The sequence below is a fragment of the Lissotriton vulgaris genome, chromosome 1_1 (genome assembly GCF_964263255.1).
Source record: "Lissotriton vulgaris chromosome 1_1, aLisVul1.2, whole genome shotgun sequence".
In the NCBI taxonomy this organism is placed as follows: domain Eukaryota; kingdom Metazoa; phylum Chordata; class Amphibia; order Caudata; family Salamandridae; genus Lissotriton; species Lissotriton vulgaris.
Genome location: NC_141685.1, coordinates 627,696,031 through 627,720,202, shown reverse-complemented (window position 1 = coordinate 627,720,202; position 24,172 = coordinate 627,696,031). Strand labels below are relative to the sequence as shown.

At 41.6% G+C, this 24,172-nt stretch overlaps 1 protein-coding gene across 1 annotated transcript in view; it reads left to right on the top strand.

Moving 5' to 3' along the window:
* The window catches only part of ADGRL4 (adhesion G protein-coupled receptor L4), a 658,778-nt gene that overhangs the window by 308,752 nt on the left and 325,854 nt on the right, over positions 1 to 24,172 (top strand). Inside the window, exons 6-9 of the mRNA XM_086954235.1 lie at positions 451 to 630; positions 727 to 910; positions 6,976 to 7,092; positions 7,720 to 7,925. Coding sequence (XP_086810361.1) covers positions 451 to 630; positions 727 to 910; positions 6,976 to 7,092; positions 7,720 to 7,925 — 687 coding nt within the window. The remainder of the gene's footprint in view (positions 1 to 450; positions 631 to 726; positions 911 to 6,975; positions 7,093 to 7,719; positions 7,926 to 24,172) is intronic.

Genomic DNA, 24,172 nt, shown 5'->3' with positions numbered 1-24,172 from the left:
CAGTGGTCTTCCCTTAAAATTATTTTTCTATGATTTGGTTTCTTCCAATTGTATTTCTTATGTTTCTTTTTTACATTTATTCAAACACATTAGGCTTCTATAACTTTAACTTCTTTTTTATGAACTAGGCAAGAAAACAGGAGCAGGGGCACCTGGAGAGGAAATGGGCAGTGATCATCGTCTTTATTACGCAACACATTACTATGAACATTATATTTTCAATTGATGTAAAATGAGGGACAAATGGACAATGTGATGGGACACGCATTCAGGTCTTTTTTAAATGCAGACGTGCGTTTCAGGCTGCCCCAAAATGTACACTTTTCCGTCAAGACATCAATAAACCTTGCTGTTCTGTCTCACTTTCAGTGAAAGAAAATATATTTAGAACCTCTGTTTCTTAAAATTAAAAGTATGGATTCAAAATGTATGTATTTCTTCTTCTTCTAGATTCTACACATTAAAGAACCCGCCGCAGTCTTACGTGAAATAGAGCGGAATACGCGTAGATCCTTCTTGCCAGTAGACTTAATCTCGTACATAGAAGTTCTCACTGTCGCTTATCCATCACTATCAATCGTAAACGATTCTGATCCCAAAAGAGAAAGTAGCACTAATGAAAATATTAAGGTAAGTATCTTATAGTACGCTCATTAGGAGAAATGTAAATTTATTATTAGAAAAAAGAATGGCATTGGCAATGTTTGTTTTATTTTCTTCTTGCAGACATTTGTTAACACCGTGAACAATTTTGTTGAAAAAGATAAAATCACTGTTTGGGACAAACTGCTGGCAAAAGATAAAAGAAAGAGTATCACAAAACTGATGCATGCCGTGGAGCAAGCTACTCTAGACATGTCACAGAACTTCAAAAAGACAACACAACTCGAAGTGAATGCATCTGACATGGGTAAGAAAGAAATCCACCCTCAAATGTCCTTTTTTTTAATGCATAGCAGGTTTTAAGATTTTAAGCGATATAGGTTGATGGCTTCCTTGTATGTGCGTATGAAAAATGTGTCATAATTCATTCTGAAAACTGTTTTCACCATCTGCTGAAGCAAGACTTGATTTCGAGCAGTCTCCAACCTCTGAAGATGTAATGGAGGCTTTTCAGTGCAATACTTTTTTTAACATTTTTATATTGCAGTTCTGTATCTATTTTTCACGTCATACATAATACACTCTTCATAGGTCCGCAAGAGTCCTTATATACCAGTGCTTAATTTGTAAATAAATAAGTGCCATGGTTCTCATCAGGAGACCACTGAAGCTGGCACCACACATTGCCAGTGCCATGCTGTCAGTGATAGTAACAACAAAACTACTAACCATCACCCTCCTACAAGTGTGACAATTCAGACTATTCCAGGCCCTCAGAGCTTTAAGAATGGCTTGGGCAGCAGGTAATAGTAATCTTAAATGTGTATTGAATTAATAATTGATTGTTGTTGTGGTCACCTAAGGTAGTCCATGTTTGAGTGCTATAATTGAAATGGGCGGAAGTCACTGTCTTTCAGAAAATCCTTTACATGCAGCATCCCCTTATCCCTTCACATTGCCGTTTTGTTTGCTTTCCTGGAAGCCATTCACAGTTCCAAATAGACTACCAGTTGACAGTTGGGTATTATCTCAGAATAGGCTGCTAGAGGCTTTAGGCAGGAGAATTCTAAATTTAAAAAATGTGCAATTTCAAATTAGTAATTTAAAATCTGACTTAATCATCAGATTGGACTCTAAATTCCTATTAATTTGTAGCATGGTTCTAGCTATATCCATTATAAGATGTTATAAGGTAACCCAGTGCATTTATATGGGAGAGACAGACTTGTCACACTGTAAATGACTTTGGAGATTTTTCTCTGCCAGTGTCTTTTGTTCATATTGAGGCCCGGGTAGGAATGCCACCATTTTACATGCTCACATTTAAACTTCATCTTTTCTTGAATGATAACATTTGACACACTTTTGCTTGTAAGGATTTTGTTCCATTAATTAGCTTAGTTAACATTTGCACATCTTTGTAGGCACATAATCAGAAGCCTTGACATTATGAATGAAAGCTAAAGTTCACTGTGCAAAATGTTGTTGTCTATTTTTGTTCGCTCTGCAACAGCTTTGTCAGGGTAGAATCAATTATGGCAGCCTGACCGAGACTTTAACATAAAAACATGGGTGATGTTTATTTTAAAGACAATATCACTTCTTTGTTTAGTTGGAGGAGCATGTTGTTGGCACTGCAAGGTCGACCCATGCTGGAATTCCAGTATAGCTGATTCTTGTTTACCTTCTGAGAGGGAGGAAATCCAACTCCCCACCAAGATGGGTTTCCTGATGACACTTATCCACAGGTAACAGGAAGTTAGAATACCCTACAGGGATTCAGGTAGATTCACCCACCCTAGGCCCACTACGATAGGTACTGCTAGGTAAGAGCAAAATTTAACAGTGTTTACGTTCTTGCATATATATTCTCTAAAAACAGCACAATGGTTGAATTATTTATCTTCTTCACAATTCTTGTATTGCTGATCACACTATTCTCTTTCTTTCTATTGAATATTTCAATGCACATATTTTAAACAAGTCATAACATTTCAATAAATATTAAAATGCCATGTTCTGTACTCTTTGGGTATGCATGGGTTACCAAACTAAAAGGTTCTAGATCTGTTACCTCAATTTCCTTGGGGAGCCTGGGTTATCATGTTCTGTGGTTTCCTATTCCACCTTTTACCTTAACTGGTATGGGTTACAGCTGGTACACTGTAAACTAGCAGTACTAACACCAACATATCCTGATGGTGTGTGTAGAATCAGTCTTGCACAGTTTTGACATTTGTGTTGTCCAACAAATGCATCATTTTCACTGAGAAAGTATAAGCTGTACGACAGCAGGTCATGCAAAACCTAAGAAAAATGTCTTACTTTTAATTAAATACCATGCACCCTGCCATGTGGGCATTTATGGCCTACCCTAGGGGTAGCTGAACAGTATTTAAAAGGAAGGTTTAGGCCTGCTAAAAAGGTTAATATTTCCAGGTCAAATTTGCAGTTTTGAAACTGTACACTCAAGCTGCAGGGGCCAGACCTGAAGATATAATTTGCTCTACCACTTTAATGGAGGCACAGCAATTGCTGCAGTCCACTAGGGGCATGTAATGCCCTGTGTACACTGAGTACCCTGTACTAGGATCTTACAGTAATATTAAATATGCCAATCAGGAATTAGGTAATGGCCTTTGTCTTTAGGGGTCAGAGCACAAATATTGGGTTCTAGACAGTAAGATACCACTGCTTTGAGTTCATGCACCAGCAATACGATCTAGTGAAATGTAAGGGGTGACCACGCAAAAAGGGCCTTGTTTTTACAGAAGGGGTCTCAACCTCCCCTTCTTAGAGTCTTTTTCCAGGCACCAAATGTTATTTAGGGTTTGAGTCTTCGAGGTTTTATGTTGGTGTACTGGTTCTTTTGTGTACATTTTCCTTCTCATCTTTGAAAGGTCATCTTTCACAGCAGGAAAGGCTCTGACATTGATAGACTGACAACTCAGTTCATGATAGTGACCACAGTTCAGACCTGGATGTCAACCACATGTTCATAAAAAGATTACTCCTGGGTTCCCGGCCCTACTCTTTATGATTCCCTTATCAGCCTCACCTCCTTCCTGAGATGTGTCCAGGCACTTTCCTTGCGATCTATGACTCAATCAAAGAGCACCCTTTTGAGGTGTAATAGGGAAGTCTGTTACTCCCTGCACCCAGTGTTTGTGCTACCCAGCTCACAAGAATGCACCAATACATCAAATCTGTATGGGAAGATTCATCTACTCTTCATGTCTTCACCAGGCCGGCTTGGGCTTCCTACAGTGGAACGCAGGGTCCTCCTTGTAATGTATTATTGCCAGCACACTGCTCCCAGTCTACTTTCACAGCACACATGCTCTCCAGTGCATTACCTCCAGACATTACACCACTACAGACACTCATACCTTCAGTATACACATTCAGTCCATAATCCCTGCTCAGTACTGTAGGATTTCTGTATTTTATCACACAGACCCAGCACACCCAATCACCATTTGCGCTGCATAAAGTACACAAACACCCAGCACATGCTTTGCTTGTGCTTGGACAGCACAGCACTACATCTGTCCGGTAATGTATTCCTCACAGGCATACACACAAAAAGTGCATGCACTAACCACACGGTATAGTACTGCTCTAATCCTGTACTGAACACTTCCCAGGCACACATACAGCCAAAGCTGAGTCACTACTTCTGTGCTGTGCACAACTCTGCCTCTACCAGATTTAGGCCAATGGTGAGTTATTCACAGCAGCAGAACTTTGAAAAGGTGGGTGAATCTGTAGGCGTCACTCCAGTGATACAGGGTAAAAGGGATTTGTTCACTCTTACTGATCACTACATGGTATGATGTAACCACCACACTCATGCTTTTTAACTCTTGGTGAAGGCGATAGCCTTCTGCCACTATGAAGGTAGCTGTTTGAGTGCCCCTGCCCCTCCAACAAGACTGCAATGCATGAAACAGGTCTATGTTATGGTGCATCTGCATGATCTGTGTTTGCATGTGACAACAAAAATCAGCATTAGGGATCCAGACAATAGTACAGTTGGGTACTCAGGGCAGGGGTACAAGTATTTTACCATACATAGGACTTTTCTGTCCCAGCAGAAGCCTTGGATAATGATTAAGAACGTGACATAAAAATGAGAATAGTTAACTCACTATAAATTATTTTATTGGGCCTTTGGAGATAACAAATAGATCTAAGTCTTTTACCATAAGTAACAGAAATCCAAACAAATGAATTGTCCACAGAAATTTCGAATACCTTTCCCCAGTTGTATGTGGAATATGTGTAGGACTGTACCTTTTCTATTAAATTGGCCCGTCGTTCAGGAGTAGTGCTTCATAATCTCCTATGATTATATGAACAGTGAATTACTGAGCAGCCTCCAGAGATGTGCCAGAAAGCAAGATAACTAGTGAGAATGCCTTTGTCAGCATCATGTCCGTAAAGCACCAGAACATGAGTGGTAAAATTGAAATTGCAATCAGGAGAAACAAAATATGAATTAAAGGGGAGATAACCATTAATGAATTAATGGCAAAACATTGTTGTGCTAGCGAGGTGAACAGAAAGAAGGAAATAAAAGAGATTCTAGTTTCGACCTATTAGGATGGGAACATTGTATCACAGTCATTCCTGAAGAGTACCAACACAGTCTGTCATCAATAGAAGATAGATATTCCCTTTGGTATTAAATGTCAGAGACACATTAAGACAAACCTGAAGGCGAAGAAACAGCACTTTTTAACATAGTACATATTTGGCAGTTAGCATAACTTGTGTGATGATCTAGTGTACCCTAAATATGACTCCTAACAGTGTTCATTATTTCTTCAGAATCTTTAGAGAAATATTTAAACCATCGCATGATTATCATCGACCTTGCATTGCTGATGTTCATTTAGAATATTTGCGTTTTGGTATGCCTGTGCTCCATTCCTCCCAATTTTAACTTTTTATTTTTTTTAAAAAGAATGATACAAAATGAAATCACAGGACAAATAACATTAATAACAATAATACTGACGTGGTGAAACCAAGGAAAATTACAAAGGAAGAAAAAGACAGCAAATTATCCAAGTGCATTGCAGAAGGAAATGCAGTTATATTGGAGAGGTACAGGTGGACTATAAATAACGTATTGTACATACGAGCTATAATACATTACAGGCATAACTTAGAGGGCTTTGAATATCACAATCTACGTACGATCCATGATACATTACAGGCATACTATAGAGGACATAGTGAAATCACAACGATACGTTATAGTAAAGTCAGAGAACAGTCTATAAGATAAGGGGCCTTATTTATGAAAAGTGACGCATCGCTACGTGAAAACAGCGATGCGTCACTTTTCACTGCGCACTCCTTGGGACACCAATGATGCGTCATATTTAATGTATGACACATCATGTTGCAAGCTGTTACAGATACGTCAGTATTTCTGACGTATCTGTAAGCGCAAACGTGACGCATTGCTGGAGTGTGTCACAAAAGTGACGCAACTCCAGCAATGCGTCCTTTCACATGGGGAAAGCCCCATGTGAAAGGGCTTGTGTCAGTCTTACGCCTGCTGTGAGGCAGGCACAAGATTTTGACGCAACAGCGTCCTAAAAGTGACGCAGTGAAATCTCATAGATTTCACTGCATCACTATTACGAGGCTTTTTGCGGGGGAACGCCCCCTCTGCATACATTATACCTGGCGCAGGTATAACGTGGCGCAGGGGTTTAAAAAGTGACGCATCTACCTGGATGCGTCACTTTTTAAATATGGCGCAAAAGGTGCATGTTTTACGCCGCCGATGCGTCACAAAAAGTGACGCATCAGCAGTGCAAAGCTGACGCAAGGCCTCATAAATGAGGCCCAAGATCTTTAGTAATGGGCGACAGGTAGGAAGACTCCTCTAAAGTACGAGGACCTTGGATACTGTGTTTGTGCAGTGGAAACCAGTGTTTGTAAAATAATAAGTTCCCCACCCAGAGTTTTCCTCAGAAGCTCCTGGCCGGTCCTATTGATTATTTGGGGTCATAGAATACCAAGCCTGTCTCATGCCTCTTGTACCTTTCACCCAGCGCTCCCTGCACCTTGAGGCTCTTTTTCCTCCCTGTGTTCTCTACTTCTTTTACTTTGTAGGTTATTCTCTTCTTATTTTTTCCCCTTTTCGACCTTTCTCTTTCTCAATATGGTTCAAATCTTCAATCATGAAAAATAACTCCCGGTCTCCAAAAAAGAGTGCTGGTGGGCGCCAACTGCAACCACCGCCTCAAATCAAGCACTGCTTTTGACAACTGGTTGTGATAAAGTTTTATGTGCTGCCTTAACTTTGAACTTTTAAACTGTTGATATGTTTGTGTTTGTGTTCCTTTTCAGAGCTCAAAGTTTTTGCTTTCGACTCGCACCACATGAGACATACGCATCCCCACACATACATGGAAGGAGACTATGTAAAGATTTACCCAAAGAAGAAAGAAGCATTCACTGAAGAAGGTAATAATACAAGTCGCTGTGTTTACCTAGCGTTCCGAAGAAATAATAGATTGTCACCTTATTTACCAACATTAGACAGGGGCAATCACCTCTCTGATATATTCTCCATTATTTTGCAATGCCATACGACTTGGAATCATCCTCAAACGGCTTGTGTCCCCTTTTCCAAGTTTTCCCTTTTAACTTCCCTGCACGTGGACTAAACTAATAATGTGTCGCTGTTGCATCGTTACACAATTGATTTTCGATTGCTTTGCACAAAGATTCGGGTATTGGTCGCTGGCAGTGCTTTCTAGATAGGGCAACCACCAAAGTTGTTAATATGGCGTGCATGGCCCCTTTTAGAACACACAGACTAGTATTTAATTTACCCATACAAGTTACTCGGCTCCGACTGTGGGCCGAATTCGTATTACATGATGGTCCTGCATGTATAATTCCATACTTTATGGACAAAACATCCTAAAACAAGGTGAGACTTGCTCACCGTGCTGAGGGGCGGGCGCGGCAGGGGCAGGGACGCACTATGAGACCATTTAAAAGTGTGTATAATGTTGCACTTTAAGTCCATCACTCTGTTTAAATGTTGGTATTTTGAATTAACTGAAATGTTTTGTATCTACACAGGCATGGTAGCAGTTGTATTTGTGCGGTATGAGAATATTGGGCTGTTGCTTGCACCCTCTAAAAGCAATCAATTATCAGAAAATAGCAATGACTCATCTGGACCAAAGGAAATTGTAAACTCACCAGTTATAGCTGCTGCGATCAACTCAAAGCCACCTACACTTTACCAACTTGAGAAAATAGCATTCACGCTAAAACATTTAGAGGTAAGAGATACCTATGATTGATTGCCATGTATAACTGGTGAACTTTGCACATCAGACAAATGTTAACACTCTGAAAATGTAGCAAAGTAACTTTTCACTTGGATCATATATTGTAGTTTTTTTCATGGTTATGTACCTGCTAACGTTTAAAGCAAAACAAATTATTAAATCACTAAATAGTTTACACATGATTATTGACTAATATAAAACAAATGTTCTTTTAAGGAAGTTTCGGCCAGATTCATCAAGCTTAATTGCGCTCGCAAAGGGCAAGATTCTGAGAATCTGGCCCTTTGCGAGTGCAATTTTTGCATTTGGGATTCATCATCCCAAATGCAAAATTCGCTAATAAAGAATTCGCACATTTGCGAGGAATTGCATTTAAGGAATCTTTTTTTGAGATTCATTAAATGCAATACAGGAACCATTTTAAAATTGCGAAATCGCAATTTTGAGCCGCTATTTACCGCAAGGTCAAACCTCGTGGTAAATAGCGAAAACTTAGAAAAATTAATTTAAATGCATGTTTCTAAGTTGCATGTTACACACACACATGTCCTTTGGACATGTGTGTGCGCAACACCAATGTAGATTACATTTCAGGGGTGCTACAGGGTGTCCTTTGGACATCCCTGGCACCCTTGAAATCGCATCCTTATTTGCGATTAGCAAATTGCTAATCGCAAATAAGGAATAACTACCCATTCATTCCTATGGGCCTTTAGGCCCATAGGAATGAATGGGTAGTTATTCCTTATATTTGCTAATCGCAAATAAGGAATGTGTAGGAATCGCAATTTATTTAGTGATTCCTACATGAATCCCGTTTGCAAGTCCTTAATAGCGATTCCTTAATATTCGCTATTAAGGACTCGCAAAACGGGACAATGATGAATCTGGCTGTTATTGAGTACACTTAAAATGTTTATTTTTATAATTTCTCTCTAAACTTGAGTTTCATGTTGATTTCACATTTAGGCACAGATTTATGAAGCGTTTGTGTTGTTCTTGCATTGTTTAAGGTGACACAAGGACAACATGCAGGCTTCACTAATATTTACAAATCCACTGAAGGGTGCAACCTTTTGGTGCTTTGTAAAGAAATGTAATGCAACATAGCTGCTTGCTCTGTGTAACATTTCAAGCTGGGAGTTGTTCCATTCATGGATTTTGACGCATTTCCAGATTTACTAAAGCTAGTAAAATGCATCGAAATACTACATCTTCCCCAGTAACAAGGAAAAATGTCTTTATGCATTCTGCAGCTCACTTAGAAAGAGAAACATGTTTCTAAGGATTGCTTTTATGCAGGAATGCATCCCTTCCTGCACACAAAGAATCCTGCCTGTAACGCAGGAATCCTTATAGTATGGTGCAAGGGGAGAGCAGAAATGCTTCATATCTTTGTAAATATGAAGCATTTGTGCTCTCCTTTTCACACAGTGCCGCAACTTTGCTTGCATGCAGTACACATGAAAAGAGGAAAGAACAAGGAGAAATAAAGATATTTTTTTTTGTTATCCCTCTGTCGGGTAGGCACACCATTTTGGCACAAACCCAGGTTTACACGTCTTTGTAAATCTGATTTTGCATCAAAATACATGTGGATGGATGGGAACACTCATACGCCACCCATGTAATTCCTACCCGATGCAAACAAATGCAAGACAATGCTATGCCAAAGAATTCCATCGGATTGCCTAGGACTCAGAGATCCAAAGGCACGCGGTTAATTCTTTTGTGGGATAATCATTGAACCCTTGTCAAAGAGGAACCTTGGGAACACACTTACACGCACCACATATGAATGTTGCTTCAGTGGGGGAAATGCTGGATCTGGAATCCTTGAAGTACGCATAAAGGAACCACATATGTCAGAAGTTACAGAAAGAGAAGGCTGGAATTGCCATCATCAGGTGGTGTTTATTCACCCCTGGCAATGTACTATTTGAGATTATTAATGGGCCCTGAGGTAATTTAGCGAAAAGAGGATTCTGTCGCTTCCCAGGAGTTATAGAATCATTAGGGGTGCCGCCCGACGTAATGCATAATACCAGCAGGCCGGGTAGAATTACTGCAGATTTTGTGATTACACAGAGAGGAAAATGGGGCGCTACCACCAGCTGTGATGTGAGAAACTCAACCCCACCCACCACCCCATTGCCATCCTTCTACCTTCACTAGATATGTCACCATTTGCCACCACCCATACCTGATATTGTTGGGGATTCAGCGGGCCGCTGCCAAGTGGTAGAACCCTGAAAATGTCATCTAGTCAGCAATGTCACCACCTCCACCACTGCTTTGTAAATGACAGCCAAGTGGCATTTACTCGTTACTTGAGGAAGGGAGAGTACCCCCTCCTTCCACTAAGATCTAAATTAGGTCCTAAATCCTGACCTGGAGTCAGCTTTAACAATTTATTCTGGTTTGCACTGGGTGCTACATTAAGTTTTCCTGAGCAGTGCTTTGCAAAATCCTTCAAAGTCATCCAAATCCTGCAAACATTTTGGACCACATTATGACATTTTTTGTCATAGGCTTCTCAACAAGACTTCACAGGCCATTAGCATAGTGATCACAGGGCTCTGTTCCTTGTCTAGGTCCACTCACTTCTCCTTAATGAAGGGTTAAGAAAGCACAATTACTGATCTCCAACTGAGTGTAGTCACAAAACTGATCTTACTGCAAACTATTCATGAAATAAGCATGCCTTGTTTTGCAATCTTCTTGACTCTCAGTATGATGGGTGCCGCTCTACTATAAACTCTCAATTTTAATACAGCCTACAAAATGTGTGAAATATTTTGCCACTTCATTGGTAGTGGTGGCACCACTAGTGGCACATATCAAAGACCTCTCTGCAATAGTTATAATGACAATAGCAATAATAATATCTTTGGTTTTATACAGTGATTCATACCATACTTCTACTGTCTGTAAGTGTAAAACAAAGATGATACTTTTACCCATTTTTTAATAGTATTCATTTGGCTGAACTCAGAAGGTGGAACTTTCAGTATGTCTTCAAGTGATTCAAACTGGTGACATTCACAGGGGATTGTCAGTCATGTGCAGTAACTCACTTAGTCTTCAGTCCTCGTTAGGTTTATCTAACTTAGACATACTTTCAGGTTTAGCAATGCTGCTTTAGGTAATGAAATAATTACTAGTATTGTATAAGCACACCTATATTCTGTTGTTGCTCTTCAACTTTGCTAATAAAAAGATTTTCAAAAAAAAAAATAAAAAAATGAAATAAAAAGCTACGTTTTATTTTTGGAGCAAAACTGCACTTAATGACCCTGGGCAGAACATTTTCCCCCATGCACAAAGATAAAAAAAAGCATTTTGAGACTGGTAGGTCTAAGATAAAATCAAGTCATTTATGGATCACCTATCCCTGAATGATATTAACTTTTAATACAATTATAGCCCCTGAAGGGTACAAGAGGACTTGTCTATAATGCCAATCTCTATATAAAAGACTCCTTTATGAGCCTTTACAAGTGATGGATTTATATGTGGGGGATACTACCACTATTCAATTGGGACAGATAATGGGGTTCAATGACATGATGTAAGTGAGAGAGCGCAATTTGAATAAAACGTATATCCGAGTCATATTTACAAGCATATCGTATAAACGTAGGAATGAAATGTATATCGAACGTGAAGTTGACGCTTATAGCATAAAGTTAACAGATGTGACCAAAGTAATATAGGAAATGTAACTGTACTTACTTTGAACGTGTATCAGATTTAGAAGGCCCGTATACGTAGTGGGCTAATGTAGAAATGCTTACGAACAGAAGAACGTGCAAAGTAGAATTCATGTATGTGTGTAACTTTAAATGCAGAAACGGCGAGAAATGTAACATGAAGAAATGTGCAGAGATCATATATAACGATGTAACAAATGAGAATATAAAATTATATTCTATGTATCAAGGTTTATATTCTATGTAAAATGTATTCACTTATAAGCAAGGGATTTGCTAAATGCGATCATATATAATTGTGTTAAAGGTTATACTGTGTAGAAGAAGTTTGTAGGAATGTTAGAAGAGTTTTAGGTCATTTGTGATTTTAACCTGACTGACCAAGGGTTCGCAGGAGTGTAGTCCGCTGTTGGTAATTTAGTGGGCTCACAGGAGTCGTGAATAGCCTTGATGTGAACGTGCGAGCCAAGGAGTCTAGTTCTTGTTAGATTTAAGGTGACAATGTTGGACGAAGTTTATTGCCTAAACGTGAGAGGAGACGCTTGGAATTTGAGTCTTGTTTTGAAATGACCATTCACAGGACCAAATGAGGTTACGTATACAGCCGTAAAGAATGAAGTTCTGATGAGGTGATAGACTTTGCTCCGAAAGTGTCAAATGTAATGTCAATGAAGTCACCAGCAAGAAGACGAAGATGGCGACTGAGGAGAAGGGTCAACTTAACGGACGACGCGAAGAGACGAAGCTATGGAAAGACCTAGAAGATGACATCATAAGTATGTGTATGTGGTGGGCGTCAAGGGGCGTTCCATCCATACGGTGATTGTGTATTTAGGGACAGCACCCAGGGGAGAAGAGCAGCACAAGAGCTCAGCGCAGAACAGAAAGATCAGAGCGCAAGAGAGCAGTAGGCCGAGGACCCTTAGAGAGCGGATGGGTAGGCAGAGAGGGTACTGCTTCTTAAACTTAAGTTACCTTTAGAGGCTAAGAGAGTTTGAACTTCTTAGGGAGTCAAACTGCTGACACCTTTTTAGGGTACTAGAAACTTGCGAAGTAGGGATGTCACTTAGTATAGAGTAGGGACAGATTTAACTTGTATTCTTTCTTTTTGTAGATGACGCAACGGAACCACATCATATCTATGCTTTTTAATTTGTTGATTCTCGAATTGACTTTAATTGTATTCGTTTGTAGACTGAGGTTCTTTAGGGAATATATGTTCCTTCTAGTTCCTGTATATTTGCTGAATCTTATCCTGAGAGGATTGTAATTGCAACTTTTCTTAATTTTATATTAAAACTTTTAAACTTTATCAGTCGTAAGTGGTTCTTCAGAGTTGCGTCAGTTTATGGGGTTTATCTAACCTATGCAGGGGTTGTCTTTTACTCAATGACAGATAACAACCGATCCAAAAATGACGAATGAGATAAGTTATCAAATTGATCATAAAAGATATTAAAATCTCATTCCCCGCAGTTGGTAGCAGAGAAAGATGGTTTTCTTCTTGAGGAAGACAACCTAGGTCAGGTTTAGTTTACCCCAAGGTCCCTAGTCATCGACGACCAGAAGAAGAATCCCTGCCGAAGACGGTGCTGACGGTGCGTCGAGAGAAAAGCAGCAGAGTCGGTCGAGAGTGAGTATAAGGGTCATGCGTTGTAAGATTGCGGTGTTTTATGTTGTACCTGTGTTGTAATGTCAAGCGGAGTTGAATGCCTGTAGTGTGATTGAGGGAAGGTTGTGAGCGCGCGCAACCGGATAAAATCTTATGTCCAGAGAGGACTTAAGTGGTTCGGGTGTATCGAACACCCAGAGTAATTTGTCTACCATTTAAAGGGGGTCATGAGGTACCATTGATCGCCCGACAGACCGATGATAGGGGGAGCGTTTGAGTGAGTGTATGAGTAACGGACGCTGGTCGTATGTTTACTGTGTGTAAGTAACCTATCAGTTGAGGCAAGCGTCTGACCGTCAGAGGGAAGACGTTTCGCCAGTTGAGGTAGCAATTACAGTTAGACTGTGGCCGTACAGTCAGAGAAAAGTGATCAATTGGACGGAAGTAGTCATTTTTCGGAGTATGAATGAAACGCATGTAAGACCGCGAGACGAGTTGAGAAAGGAGGGGAACTGCTGCAGAGGGGACAAGTGACGTCAGCGTAGAGTCGCGCTGAGATTGGTCGGTTAGCGTAGAACCGTGTTGGGATAGGCTGACTAGCGAGAGTCGCACAGGGATTGGTAGTTGTCTTCGGGACGTAAATAAGGAAGAGAATTAATAAAGGAAAATCGTAGATTATCAAAAATGAAGTGTTTTAAGAGTTTAAGGGCAATCTTTAAGAGAAATAGAAGAAACTTATATGCTGGAGAAGAAGCTCCACCAGAAGGCACACCAGCTTATCATATGGCAGTAAATGTAGGCTTACACTCGATACTATGGATCTCCGAGTGGAATAAGCTAACAGAAGGGAATAAGGAATTGATGTTTCCGAGATACGGAACGTTTAAGCTAGAAGTGTTGAACCAACTGAAAGCAGTAATGCTTGCAACGAGACCTCTACCGAGGCCAACACAATTCGAAGCACTTAGTGCATGGTTTAGAGCAGCACACGAGAGGAATTTAAAGAGGCGCCAAGCAAGAGTTAGACGATCAGTAAAGGCAGTGCAGGATGCGAAATGGGATGAGGAAGCTAAGAAGTGGAGAGTGCAAAAGATAGAAGCAGACAAACTGTTCACCATGATAGAAGCTACGGGAGAAAAGAAACCTCTAGAGGAAGATGAGGATAGCGAGACAGAGGAGGATCTGATAGAGAGACTATTAACAGATAGACCACCTTCGTACAATAGCGAAAACGCAAGTCCCGTACTACAGCAAGGGGACGGAGCTAGATGGGGGGAATATAAATCGATCCCAGTAACAGAGTGGGATACCAAGAAAGGTGAGGAAGTACTTCAATCTAGTTCCGAACAGAAAGTAGTAGGAAGATTTGTGGTCCAGAAGGTCCCAGAAATACAGCATGCAAGGTCGTACCAAATGCCAGACGCTCTACAAGTACCTGTTACCATAGGCCCTATAGTGTCAATATACAACCCAGAGGGGTTCCAGCAGGAGGAACAGGCAAGATGGGACAGGGAAAGGGCAGAGATGGAGAATAGGAATAACACGATGAATCCTCAGAGGCAGATACTAGCACCAGTGAGTCGGAGTACCCCACTAGATTCCGCAACGGGTCCCTGGATAGAACAAGGGGGTCAAAGAGGATCAATGGATTTGAGGGGACCGAAACCGAAATCCTATAAGGAATTAAGGGAGTATCTGAAAGAATGGGATACTGCCGAAGAGGCTCGGAATAAAAGTTTAGAAACAGGAGCAGAGTGGAGAGACCAGGATAACAAGATCCTCTCTCATTGTGGAGCTGGCGAAAGCAGCCCGGAGTGGGAGAGAGGGAGTCAAGGAAGCAGGGGAGATACTTGCCCTACTACCAGTGACAATAGGCAAATGTGCAACGACAGGAGTGCAGGGTGTGGGAAAGTGCCTCGCGTCACCTTTAGTGAGGGAGAACGAAGGATGCAGGAGTACCGAAACACTTTCAGATGCACACACCATACCCCGGATGAGAATGTGCAACATTGGAATCACGGGAACATGGAGAGTCGTGAAACGTCTCGACATGCCTCCGGTGATCATGGACGGAATCACGGGAACATGGAGAGTCACGAAGGGTCTCGCCATGCGTCCGGTGATCAAGAACGAAGTCACGGGAATATAGGGAGTCGCGAAACGTCTCGCCATACATCCGGTGATCACGAACGAGATCGCGGGAGCATGGAGGGCCATGAAGGTCCTTATCGTTTGTTGAGCGACACCAGACAGCAAGCGAGTTACAGAGGTTTAGAACAGCACGGAGGATCCTATCTCGTATCTGGAGAAACCGAGCCGAAAAGACGGAATGTAGGGATGGGGAATGGAGCAATGTTCCACCACACCCCAAGGGAAGATGGAAAAGCTTGGGATCTAGAGAGGTGGGAACAAAGAGATGGAAGAAAAATTCCTCATAACTCACCTGTGCTTAGGCGTAGGGCGCATAGTGGAGGTGAGAGGGATGTAAGAGAACAACCTAGGACTGACGTACTGAGAGCTGAAATAAAAGCAAGACGCATAGATGTAATGAGTTTAAAATCAGACTTGGATGAAATAATTGACGGCACAGTAGCAATAGAAAGGTTAGAGCTGTACGATCCAGATGAAATACTGTTTTTATCTAAGGATGTTACTCGAAAAGCAAGGGCAGCTCATGAAAAGTTATCTGAATTAGCAGAAAAGTATATGATAGACATGTCACGAACTAAAGCCTTACAGGCCAACCATAGGCTGAATTGCACGGATCGGGATCTAGATGAACGTAGAACGATTGGGCTAAGAGTACACATAAGGGAACTAATCATGTGTATCAGAATATGGAGAGATCTGGATAGATGGGAGGAAAAATGGTCCAAGAGGGGATCTGTCAGAAGGAGTGCGCTTGTGAAGTCCCAGGATACAGACCTAATGCGAATGGAAGCTTTCCCTTTGCGAGAAATCGCGAACGGAAACTACGTTCATGTACCCTGGAGTAGGGGGGATTTAGCGGCATTCACTAATTCTTTCCCAAAGCTTAGAGAGAATCCCGTGGAGTGGTACAAACAGGTAGAGAGATTCGTGAAAATCTCTAAGGTACTGTGGATCGATTTGAACACTTTGTTTGATATCGTAGTACCCGGAGATTTGTGGACGGCATGCAAACTTAGCATTGAATGGCCCACTTGTGAGCCTCCGAGAGATACCCAGACAAACGGTCCATCAGACAGAGTCATGGAAAAATACGAGAGAGTAATAACATGGCTAAAAGAGAAAGTGCCGGTGCAGGATATAGACTGGGTTAAGATAGATCGAACAACTCAGGAGCCTAAAGAGACCGTTCACGAGTTCTATGAGAGATTACTGAAAGCATTTAAACAGTACAGTGGATTGGACGTAATGGATCCTAAAGACATAGGACAGTTTGTGTCGAAGTTTGTTCTCGGATTGAGACCGGACATAAGCCTGATGATTCAACAGCATTTGATCTGCTGGCAGAACAAACCTTTGGATGAGATTCTGAGGTATGCAAGGTACTGTAGCGATGAGATAGATTCGAAGGCAAAGAAGCTTAAGGAAAAGCTGATGTTAGTACAGATGCAATCAGCTGGAAAGGGTGGACAGCGGCAACAGGGAACAGGAACGCCAGCAAAGAAACAGAATAATCAGAGCAGAGATGAGGAAGAAAGACCGAGACCGAGAATAGATATCGCAACACTGAAAAGGACAACCAGGTGTCATCAGTGTAACGAGGTGGGACACTGGAGACGCGAGTGTCCTTACAATGTCGAGACAGGGGAATTAGAACAGGAGGAGGAAGAGGTACAGAACAACGTGGTTAAGGGAGCAACAGTCCCGAAGGGAAAGTTTATCAAAGGTGGGACTCAGACTCCTCGAGCCCCGTTTCCTCAACCGCCTCGCATTGCAAATGGAGGGAAAACCTATAGACAAATGCCATTGTTCGTAGGAGGAGAAGAATGCTACTACGTTGATCCTCTTACAGGGCAACGAGTGAATAGGGAAGAAGACTGTACTTTAGGAGCAGCCCTGGAAGTAGATCAGAGAGGACCATACGTAGAGGCTGAAGTAGCTGGATGTCCTACGACCTTTTTGGTGGATACGGGGGCCACTAGATCCACGTTGAGATCAGCGGTAGTCCCAGGTCTGCCGATATCAGGAGAGATGATTCAGGTGGTAGGAGTCGCAAACAAGAGGATGACGAATCCTCTGACGGAACCAGTGTCAGTGAAGATAGGGAATTACAGTGACGAACATCAGTTTGTGATCTGTGATTCTAGCCCGGTGTGTTTACTAGGAAGAGATCTGTTGTGTAAACTGAATTGCACAATACATTGCACACCTGAAGGAGTAGAAGTGCAGACCAACGATGAAGATGCCGATTTTAAAGTTGTAAACTCGCAGGAATGCGTGGAACTATATCCTACCTTAACAGTGGAGGAACTTCCACAGGATTTGAGGGAGAAAGTGTCAGCTGAGGTGTGGGATTTTACTGGAGAAGAAATAGGATTGATCAAAGGGGTAGAACCAGTAAAGATCATGGTAAGACCCAATGCCAAGTACCCAAGAACACCACAATACAAGTTGACACCGGAGACGATTGCAGGAATAAAGCCTGTGATCGAATCCATGATTAAACAGGGAATACTGAAGGAGATCGTGGGTAGTCCATGTAACTCCCCGATTATGGGTTTACAGAAGCCTAGTGGGAAATACAGAATAGTGCAGGACCTTCGAAAGATTAATAATATCGTTGTCTCATGTTGTCCAGCGGTACCGAATCCATCAGTGATATTGTTTCAGATACCGTTCCAAGCTGAATGGTTTACCGTGATAGATTTGTGCCAGGCTTTCTTTTCGATTCCTTTAGATGAAGATAGCCAGTATCTTTTCGCTTTTAAGCTGGAAAATCGCGTTTTAACATGGTGTCGTATCCCTCAGGGGTATACGGAAAGCCCATCGATTTTTAACCAGCTACTGAAGAAAAATCTTGAAAGTCTAGTACTGCCCAAGAACTCAGTTCTGGTCCAGTACATAGACGACCTCCTAGTTGCGTCAGAAACTGAGGAAGCTTGCAGAGTAGACACCATCACCTTACTAAATCATTTGGCCAAGAACGGACATAAGGTGTCTCCAAGTAAATTGCAATATTGTCTTACTGAAGTGCAATACTTGGGCCATAGGATTGAAAAGGGAAAACGGAAGGTGTCTCCAGACAGAATAGAGGCGATTATGAAAATGAACGCGCCTAAAACACAGAGAGAAGTCCGGATGTTTCTAGGCATGGTCGGTTATTGTCGACAGTGGGTAGCCAACTTCTCACTGAAGGCAAAGCCGTTATTACAACTGACGCACAAAGGAGTGAGTGATCCGGTACCATGGGACAAAGATTGTTTGATGGCGTTTTTGCAGCTGAGGGAGGACTTATGTCGCGCCCCGGCTTTAGGAATGCCGGATTACACCAAACCATTTTTGCTTTACTGCTGCGAAAGAGAGGGATGCGCTTTAGCAGTTTTGGCCCAGATACATGGAGATGCGCGTAGGCCAGTTGCGTATTTTTCGGCTACATTAGATCCAGTAGCCGCAGCGTTGCCCGGATGTCTCAAATCCGTTGCTGCAACGGGTGTCAGCATTGAACGTTCTGAAAGCGTGGTAATGGGACATCAGTTAGTGGTGTACGTGCCGCATTCTGTAGAATTGTTAATGACCAGGACTAAGACTCAGCATCTGACGAATAGCAGGCTCACACGCTACGAGCAAGTCATATTGGCTGCCGAGAATGTGACCCTAAAGAGATGCTCCGTCTTAAATCCTGCAACTTTGATGCCACTTCCAAATGATGTGGATGATGAAATTTGTACAGATCATGACTGCCTTGATGTGACTGAACTATGCACCAAACCGAGACCCGATATCGTAGATGAGCCATTGACTGACCCCGATGAAATATTCTTTGTCGATGGTTCATGCGTAAGAGACGATATCGGTCAGCTGAGAGCAGCTTATGCAGTTTGTACAATTACCAGAGTCGTAGAAGCCGCTTGCCTGGAAGGAGTACACTCCGCTCAGGTAGCTGAAATTATTGCTTTGACGCGTGCCTGTTTAGCAGGTAACAAAATTCGAGTCACCATATACACCGATAGCCAGTATGGTTTTGGGGTAGTTCATGATTACGGGCAGTTATGGTCTCAAAGAGGTTACATGACCTCCTCGGGTTCTCCCATTAGGAATGGAGAATTCGTGAGACTATTGTTAGATGCATTGCAAGGACCATCAGCTATTGCGGTTGTCAAATGTGCTGCGCACACGAAGAATGTAGACTTTGTGTCGCAGGGCAATCGCTATGCTGACGAGGTAGCGCGTTACTGCGCAGAACAAGGATATTCTCACACTGATGTGAAAGTGGGGGGAATCCAAGAAAGAACTGAATTGACAATGTTGTTAGACACTGTAGATACGTGGGAAGAGCTAAAGAGTGTTCAGGAGAATGCACCAGATGATGAGAAAAAGGGCTGGGAAACAGCTGGGTGTACAAAAAGTGAAATGAATTTCTGGATTTCTGCAGACGGGAGAGCAGTTTTACCAAATGAACTTGTTAGTCCAATGGCAAGGAAATTGCATGGATCAGCACACATAGGTAGAGATGCTATGGTGAGAGTATTCAGACAGACGTGGTTTAACCCAAAATTCAGAGTAGCAGCAGAAGCAGTATGTCAGCGATGTGCGATCTGTCAGCAACTAAACGTAGGAAAGAGAACACCAGTCACATTGAGTCACATTGGGAGGTCTGGGGGGCCTTTCAATAGGATGCAGCTTGATTTCATAGAAATGCCTAAATGCAACAGACTCAGATATGTTTTAGTGATTGTCTGTATATTTTCTAGATGGGTTGAAGCTTACCCTACACGTAGATGCGATACACTTACAGTAGCAAAACTGTTACTTAGAGAGTTGATACCGAGGTTTGGGGTGCCATCCTCTTTGGAATCGGACAGAGGAACTCATTTCAACAGCGAAATAGTGAAGATGCTATGTTCAGCTTTGAGTATCGATCAGAAGCTCCATTGCAGTTATCGACCAGAAGCTTCAGGGATAGTAGAACAAATCAACAGCACAATAAAATCCAGACTTGCCAAAGTTTGTTCATCAACATCCCTGAGTTGGCCAGACGCACTACCAGTGGTTCTTATGAGCATACGTAGCACACCAGATAGAAAAACAGGTCTCTCTCCACATGAAGTGCTAATGGGGAGAGCTATGAGATTGCCATCGGTTCCGACTGCAGCGTTATTGAACATCACAGACGACTTGATCTTGGACTACTGCAAGGGACTATCTGATGCCATTAATTCTGTGTTCCTCCAGGTCCAGGCTGCAGAGGTTCCATCAGCACAAGACTTGTGCCATGACCTGAGTCCGGGGGACTGGGTTTTGGTGAAAAAGCATGTCAGGAAGAACTGCTTAGACGTGCGCTGGCGAGGACCATTTCAAGTCATACTTGTTACGAACACTGCAGTGAAGTGTGGAGGCCTGCCAAATTGGATACATGCTTCACACACTCGAAGAGTGCCAACACCTCTAGAAGAAACAGCTCCTCTCTCGGATGAGAATCCAGCGGAAAGCGGAGAAGTCACAGAGGGGGAAAGCCAAGCTGTAGAGGTGATCGAAGAGGCTGAACCTGTGTCGGAACAGGTCGACGAAGGTCAGGATACCAGTGAGATCGAAGTCGCCTCAGGAGAAGAAAGTAACTGGGAGATTGAATCAGATACTGAACAAGCTGAGAGTGACCAAGAGACAAGTCCAAGAACAAGGAGCAGGAGGACAAGGAGTGACGAAGCTAGTTGGCCAGAGAGAAGGAGAAGGCCAAGCTTAAAGGCACAACAGGAGAAAACTCTTGTCCCAATCTCTGAAGAGTCGGATCAAGAAGAGGAAACTACAGACTCAGGCACTGAGAGTCCAAGAAGATCGAGGAGGGTACGTGTGCCCTGCAAAAGGTACGCCACCCCAGAGTGGACTTATCTAGCAGATGTCTTGGGGACAGAAATCTGGGAGAGTGAGAGAAGTGAAAGTAATCGATCTCGATCCATTTGTGGCAGTGGAGATATGGATGTTGACGCCTGGACTCGAGACTGAGGGATTACTGACTTTCACACTTCCCATACCCCCATACTTGAGTCGGATCAAAGATCTAGTGCTAAATCGATTACAGTTTCCGACTTTTGGTCATCAAATTCCGGAAGAAGAAGAAAAAGTCATTCGTTTTGAACTATTGGAACTTGTTGTGAAAGCTGCAGGTACGAGAATAATTGTTGATGTATAAAGACTTTTGTATATAAGTTATAAAGAAGAAGATAACCTAGCGCCGAGTGGAAAGAAGAATAAAATTAGGGACTACATTTAGAGGATGGAGAAGGGTTAGGGTTATCTGTTGTTCAAGATAAAGAGACATTGTTGCGAAAAAGAGACTTTTGTTCACAAAAGAGCACTTTACAAACTGAGAAGGAAAATAAAGCAAATAAAGCAAACCAAAGACTGAAACTGAAAAACTTTCTTCACAAGGAAAGAGTTACGCTGTTTGACAACATGGAGAACGGCAACCCAAACCGAAAAGCTAAATGCATAATAGGTACACTAATAGCAGTAGTAATTTTTCTCATAATTACAGTAGTGACCATATTATACATAATAGGACATGAAAGTGATAAAGAAACAGCAGATGTAAAGCCTGTAACGACTTTGAAACCTGCTCTTGATGGGAAGAAGGAGGAGAGCAATGTAATTCGTGAAAAAGCGTTACTGGCAGATGAAGCTCGTAGATTACACGTAGACGAGTCACAGGGAAACGTTAGGTCAAATGCATATGCCAAACTATTGTACGAGTATATCGATGCCATGGAGGCTAAGGATTGCTATGTATGTATGCAATTACCGGCTTCTGTAGATGAGGGCATCAGATATCATCATCTCCCACTGACTTATGGGATAACATGTAGTTTACTGCTCAGTATATTTTATGGTAGAGAAGGATTTGAGTACTACTTTTCAAATTATGATTCGGTACTGCCTGAAGTTCCGAATTATAAACAAATGAATAAGTGGGACTATTACAGAAAGGAGGATAGACTAGCCAAATTCTTCCTTCCTTGGGATACATTAGATACATCATACGCACGCAGAAATAATCTGACTTGCAAGGTGTCAGAGATTGAGAAAAAGTTCATAGGACAAGTAGATGACCGATACAGAAGGCAGAAGATTCTAAAAATGTCAGGACAGTGGAAAACTGATTGGACCGAAGAAGAGAAAGCACATAAAAAGAAAGGGAGCAATGGTCCAATAGCTTTGGATAGAACGCAGAAAGGGAAGTTATGTTTAACTCGAAGCAAGACATATTATGAGAATGTATTTGTAGGTGAAGTTAATTGCGAACATGCTTTTCGATTAGAGTACTACACGAAAGATTTCATGAAGGAGTTGCAGGTGATTCCTAATGTATATTTTGTATGCGGAAGAAATGCCTATGTAAAACTGCCTGACAATTGGTATGGTTCGTGTTACTTGGCAATTGTCTTCCCCAAAATATATCATGCAAAGGATTTAGCGATCATAGAAGGAAAGGCTTCGACAAGAACGAAAAGAGAAGTAGGAGATGCAGAAGTAGTAGGAGACGTATTTGGAGCGATGTTTCCTTTGTTAGGTTTAATACTTAACGATGTTAAGATCAGGAGACTAGCTACAGTCGTAGATAGATTGTCTGCAAGTACTGCAAGGTCATTAATGTTAATAGAAGGCGAGATGCAATCGATTAGAGCAATGGTTCTTCAGAATCGACTTGCTCTTGATGTACTATTAGCAAAAGAAGGTGGAGTTTGCAAGGCTTTGAAGGTCCAGGAATGTTGTACTTATATTCCTGATAATTCAAAACCACTTGAGAAGGTCATAAGAAATATTACACAGATACATCAAGAAATAGAAGATTTAACAAAAATAAATGTTTGGGAAAAAGTAGGTCATGGAGTAGGAAAGGTTGGAAGTTGGTTTACCAACCTTGGTAAAAGCATTGTATGGTATATATTAAAACCTGTATTAATAGTATTAATTTGTATAATCACATTGTTAGGATTTGTGAAATTGTATAAATGGTATAGGACGAACCGGTTACACAGATCTATGAGAGAACAAGAAAGGAGATTAGCTGCTTTACAAGATCAACAGTATAAAAGTTTGAGAGCACTTGAGATGATGAAAAGAGGGAATGATGTAACTAGTTCTGTGTAAAGGTGCTATTCAAATTGCATTTAGTGATGACTCCTAAAAGTCATCAAAGGGGGGAACTGAGAGAGCGCAATTTGAATAAAACGTATATCCGAGTCATATTTACAAGCATATGTATAAACGTAGGAATGAAATGTATATCGAACGTGAAGTTGACGCTTATAGCATAAAGTTAACAGATGTGACCAAAGTAATATAGGAAATGTAACTGTACTTACTTTGAACGTGTATCAGATTTAGAAGGCCCGTATACGTAGTGGGCTAATGTAGAAATGCTTACGAACAGAAGAACGTGCAAAGTAGAATTCATGTACGTGTGTAACTTTAAATGCAGAAACGGCGAGAAATGTAACATGAAGAAATGTGCAGAGATCATATATAACGATGTAACAAATGAGAATATAAAATTATATTCTATGTATCAAGGTTTATATTCTATGTAAAATGTATTCACTTATAAGCAAGGGATTTGCTAAATGCGATCATATATAATTGTGTTAAAGGTTATACTGTGTAGAAGAAGTTTGTAGGAATGTTAGAAGAGTTTTAGGTCATTTGTGATTTTAACCTGACTGACCAAGGGTTCGCAGGAGTGTAGTCCGCTGTTGGTAATTTAGTGGGCT